This window comes from Saccopteryx leptura, chromosome 3 (assembly GCF_036850995.1).
Source record: "Saccopteryx leptura isolate mSacLep1 chromosome 3, mSacLep1_pri_phased_curated, whole genome shotgun sequence".
In the NCBI taxonomy this organism is placed as follows: Eukaryota; Metazoa; Chordata; class Mammalia; order Chiroptera; family Emballonuridae; genus Saccopteryx; species Saccopteryx leptura.
In genome coordinates, this window is record NC_089505.1 from 227,794,252 (window position 1) to 227,798,886 (window position 4,635).

The 4,635-nt window shown below is 49.9% G+C and overlaps 1 protein-coding gene across 1 annotated transcript; it reads right to left on the minus strand.

Moving 5' to 3' along the window:
• Window positions 1-847: 847 nt before the first annotated feature.
• On the minus strand, window positions 848-3,999 carry VAMP8 (vesicle associated membrane protein 8). Its single transcript, XM_066372339.1, has 3 exons — window positions 3,851-3,999; window positions 2,346-2,504; window positions 848-1,294 (listed from the first exon to the last, which is right to left on the minus strand). Exons 1-3 carry the CDS (start codon window positions 3,851-3,853, stop codon window positions 1,154-1,156), a joined length of 303 nt encoding a protein of 100 aa, XP_066228436.1. The 5' UTR covers window positions 3,854-3,999; the 3' UTR covers window positions 848-1,153.
• Between the last annotated feature and the right edge of the window lie 636 nt (window positions 4,000-4,635).

Sequence of the window (4,635 nt, forward strand, 5' to 3'; positions counted from 1 at the left end):
CAAATCTGGGTCCTCAGCATTCTAGGTCAACCCTCCACCCACTACGCCACCACTTGGTCAGGCAAAAACAGGTTATTTTCAATTTTGAAAAGCTTATGGGGGAAATAGGGACAGAGATAGCTCAAGCCCTTCCCCCAAACCAAGGAAGATTGGGCACTGAAAAGTGACAATGACGATGGAACCTGGTGGGGAGTCCCGTTGTACATGGAGGGGAAGGAGAGCCATAGGCTCTGTCCTGTGATACTGACTGTGCTTTGCCATGGGATATGGGGGGAAAATGCCCATTCACTTAGGACAGCTGAGACCCAGAGTCCTTGCTAAACCTCAGAAAGTCAGGAGCAGACAAAAGACAAACAGAAGTTGCAGAACCACAAAAGAAGGAAAAGCAGTCCAGTTCCTCTAACCCCTGCACTAAACTACAAGAGGGCCACAGGAGAGAAATGGCAGTGATGGGAGGGGCAGGAGTCCCTTAACCAGATTCCTGAACACTCGGTCCACATAGGCCTCATGTCTCAGTTAACACTTGCAGCAGAAAAGTAATAAGGCAACATGGCAAGACCCAAGTTGAACACGTAGGAGTCTTGCATACCACCTTAAAATACTGTGAAGATTTAAAATTTTTCATGTTCCAAGGCTCCAAGAAAATTTTTGTTCTTAAGACCTATGACAATGAATGGAAGGAGGAGGAATAAAGAAAACTAGGGAGCTCCATCTTTCTTCTCCAAAAATGCTCTCTCTGCCCCTCCAGCAACTTGGGCCACAAATGAAGAGAATCTCAGCCAGAGGGTGTCCTCAGGCAGAAAAGGGCCAAACACCAAATGCAAAGAGAGAAAACATCTCACAAATGTAGGGATTCTGAAGGGTCTTTATTGCCTACCAGCCACCATCAGTGCCCCAGCCAGATGCTGAGCTCTCTGAGTTTCTCCAACCAACTCTTAAAGACCCGTGAAAGGCAGCCACAGTTCAGCTCTCTCCTTCTGGGGGACCAAGGTACTTTCCTGGGCAGACAGTGTGACAGAGGGGCCTCAGAGTGAGGGGCCAGAGGACTGAGCAGCATACTCCGTAGAGAAGGACGGGAGAGAGGCCCCTCTTGATGCTCCCCATGGAGGGATGCCTCAAAGAGGAGGGCAGGGTGGGAGGCCCCCTAAGTTCCTTAGGGGATGACACCAGAAGCAAAGAGTGCGATGAAGATGATGATGATAGAAACAATCACACAGATGAGGACAATCATCTTCACGTTCTTCCACCAGAACTTCCGCGCCACCTTCTGTGATGTTGTCTTGAAGTGCTCGGACTGCAGAGGATAAGTTAGAGTAACTCAGAAGAATATAAACACAGGCCCACATGCCATACATCTAAATATTTAAGTGATAAATTGAGATAACAGACTGTTAAATAGAAAATGCCCTGTCTTTCTACCTTAACAAATATACTTTCATAACCATCTGGTGGGCCATCTTTGAATTTAGAAATCTTGGGCTCTCCCTAGCGCCATGCCTGCCTTCTTCTCTTCTCACCCCTGCACTGTCATGCACATTGTAGGGACTTTTACACATGCTCAAACTAAATTTCACTGTGCCATGCTCCCCAGGTTAGGCTGTGGAAAGAAGCAGTAAGTCCCAAGGAGACAAAGGAGCTATGCCCAAGATTACACACAGGCACAGGACTCAGAAAGCCACAAACAGTGTCTCCCCATGGACAAGGGACTTTAGGCTCCAGCCTTTGTTGAACTTTAGTTACTCCCTTCCTGAGCACCTGGCTTCGCCCCTGACTGGAGAGAGAGAAAAGAATGAGGTCTAGCAAGATGTGTGGGAAGTATTTTTCGTGCCTTTAGCTAGCAGGGGACCCCATCAAGGAATTGAATTGCTCTTCTCAGCTTCTTTTTAAAGCTGACTCAGCAAGACTCTTAACAGTTTTTCAACCCCTATCTAATAACCCTTGGAGAAAGTCAAAGGCCCTAGGAGGATTTTCCAAAGCCAATATTTTGCCCTGGGGAGGTTAGGTTCAAATGATTGTCAACGGCAGTCTTCAAAGGAAAAATCCGTTTCATAGGAGAAAAGACTAAGAAGCCTGGATTCACTGCACCATCATTCTGTGTCAGAAAATGCCTCCATGGGTCAGCTCCTACCCACCAACCCCAGTCATTGGACTTGTTTCCTGACTCATACTAATCAGAGGAGTACAACAGGATCAGAAATGGGGACTCAGCTTACATCAATTTCCAAAACAGGTGAAGAGGCAGACTTTCTTCCTGATCATTTTGCCCCCTACACTACCAACCCCCAAATTCCCAAAGGTCCTCCCTCCCTCTCTTCCTCTTGTCTCCAGTGGGCTCCACATCTCACTGTGGCTTCCAGATCCTCTGTCTTGTTGCGAAGATGGTCCAAGTTTTCTCCTCGAGCCAGGATCCGCTCCACATTCTGGGTCATAATATTCTTGACTCCCTCCACCTCACTCTGCAGGTTCCGCACTCGGTCATTTCCTCCACCTCCACTCGCCTCCTCCTGGGCAGCAACACAGGGTTTAAGCCAAGTGGTAGAGGAACTGAGACACAGCACCAGAGGCCAGAGGAGGGGAAGGTCTAGGGTGAACTTTAGCTTTTTGTAATGCTTGAACTGTTTACAAAGAGAATGTTTTCATGTACTACTCATGTAATTAAAAATAAATGGATTTTTAAGCCCCTGATGCTACTAGACTAGATCACACTTCTTTTCAGGTTCTCAGGACCTCTGACCATGAAAAGAAACACACCGCTGAATGCCTCCCCACTCCTTTCTTGCTCAGAGAAGACAGCTGGCTGGGCTGGCATCTCACAATGCAGAACTCCACCACTATTTACCAGATCTCACAGGGCCCTCATTAAAAAAATGACTGTGCTGGCCAGTAGCATACCCTTACCTGGCCCAACCCTCCCTCTCTCCAAGAAGGCAGCTGAAAAGCCCCTTCTTGGGCACTGGCCTCCTGGGCAGCCTAACTGCTATGACCCAGAGCACCAGCAACCAGGCTCCAAGTTCCTCACAGGCCCCATGAGAGAGAGCCGTTGGGCCACAAACTTCTGCTTCTCCCTCTTCCCCCCACTTAGCACCATATGCAGGAACCAAGCCATCACCAGTTAAGCAGATATTAAATAAAAAAACAGCAGCCTAGGCGTTGGGGGAAATGGAGGGCAAGTTCTCCCGGCTTAAAGCTTCATCCCCAGACTTCAAGATAAGGTTTTTGAACAAGGAGGGAAAAACGTTAGTAAGCTCCTCCCTCCCCTGACCCACTGGCTCTCCAGAAACAGGGCACGGTGTGGGTTCAAAGTAAATTATAACAGAGAACCAACTCTGGTTCTGTTTCAAACCCTTAGTTCTTTCTTGTGTTTATAGAGAAGAGGCCAGTTCCTTGGATTCAGAGAGACAAATTCTTTGGGTTTCTCTATGGGATAAAGTGAAAAGCACAGGGGAGAGCTTCAGCCATTGGGCTGGAATTTGCACTGGGAACAGCAGGGGCGCTGCCCAGGAATGTCACAACACTGAGCTTGGGCAGAGTGGGGGGGGCCGGGTGGCGGGGGACTGGAGGAGGAGATCAAGGGCCCTTCAGGCATCTCCTTGCCGGGAATTCGGATTCCCCACCCCCACGGAAGGCCTGGTCCAGCCCGCACAGAGGTCATGGGAGGAAAGGAGTAGAGAAGGGGCAGGAACACCAGCTTGGGCAGCTCAGAGCTATTTGCATCCAGTTGTCAAACAGAGGTCACAGTCAGCACTGGCCCAGTACTCTAACTTGCCACCTACTCCCCTTTCCTGATCCCCAGCCCTCTCTGGCTTGTCTTTAAATGAGCCCCTTCCTAGTTAGTTCCCAGCTCGCTCACCATGTCTCAGCGGCTCAGGCCTGTCAGCAGCAGCAGAACTCGCCTGGTCGGTTTCCTCTCTGGGCGGCCCTGGGTTCACTTCCTGCTTGCTCCAACTTTCAGCCCGCCCCCTCCTACCTCGCATCCCGGGCGGCTGCAGCCACACCTCACTGCAGGTTCCCCAGGTAGGCGGGCACCCTCTGCTGCCCTCCCAGTCTCCTCGCAAACCAAGGTTTAGGCTTAAAGCAACAGGGCTCCATGGCACCCAAAGTCTTCTAACTTGTCAGGAATCAGAGAAGGAAGTGGAAGCAGCCCTCCCAGGCTTCCTGAGGCTGGACCCTTGATGTATAAAGGGCAGCCGGCTTTTTTTTTTTTTTTTTTATGTCCTAGTGTCTGACCCCAATCTAGAGACTGAAACCAACTGTAAACACCCTGCCCAACCTAGTTCACATGGAAGCAGAAAGCATATATGCACATTTCTTGCTGGACAACCCTTGCTCCCATGTCCATGGGTGGGCAGAAAGCACTATTCCCCCAAAGTCTAGAGTGCCATTGTAAGGCCAGTGGGCACAGCCACCATCACAGCCACCTGGCCCATGCCGGTTCGCATTAGATTCGGACAGACGGTAATGAAACAATGGAGCCAAGAACTGGTGGGCCATCATCTTTAATCCTAGCTTGCACCTGGCAGGCAAGTAAAAACACACTGGGCTCCAAAACCCACTCATTCAGTGCTCACAAAGCTACTGACTTATCCGAGTTTCCTAGAATCAAAGGTTTCTAGCCTGACCGGGCGGTGGCGCAGT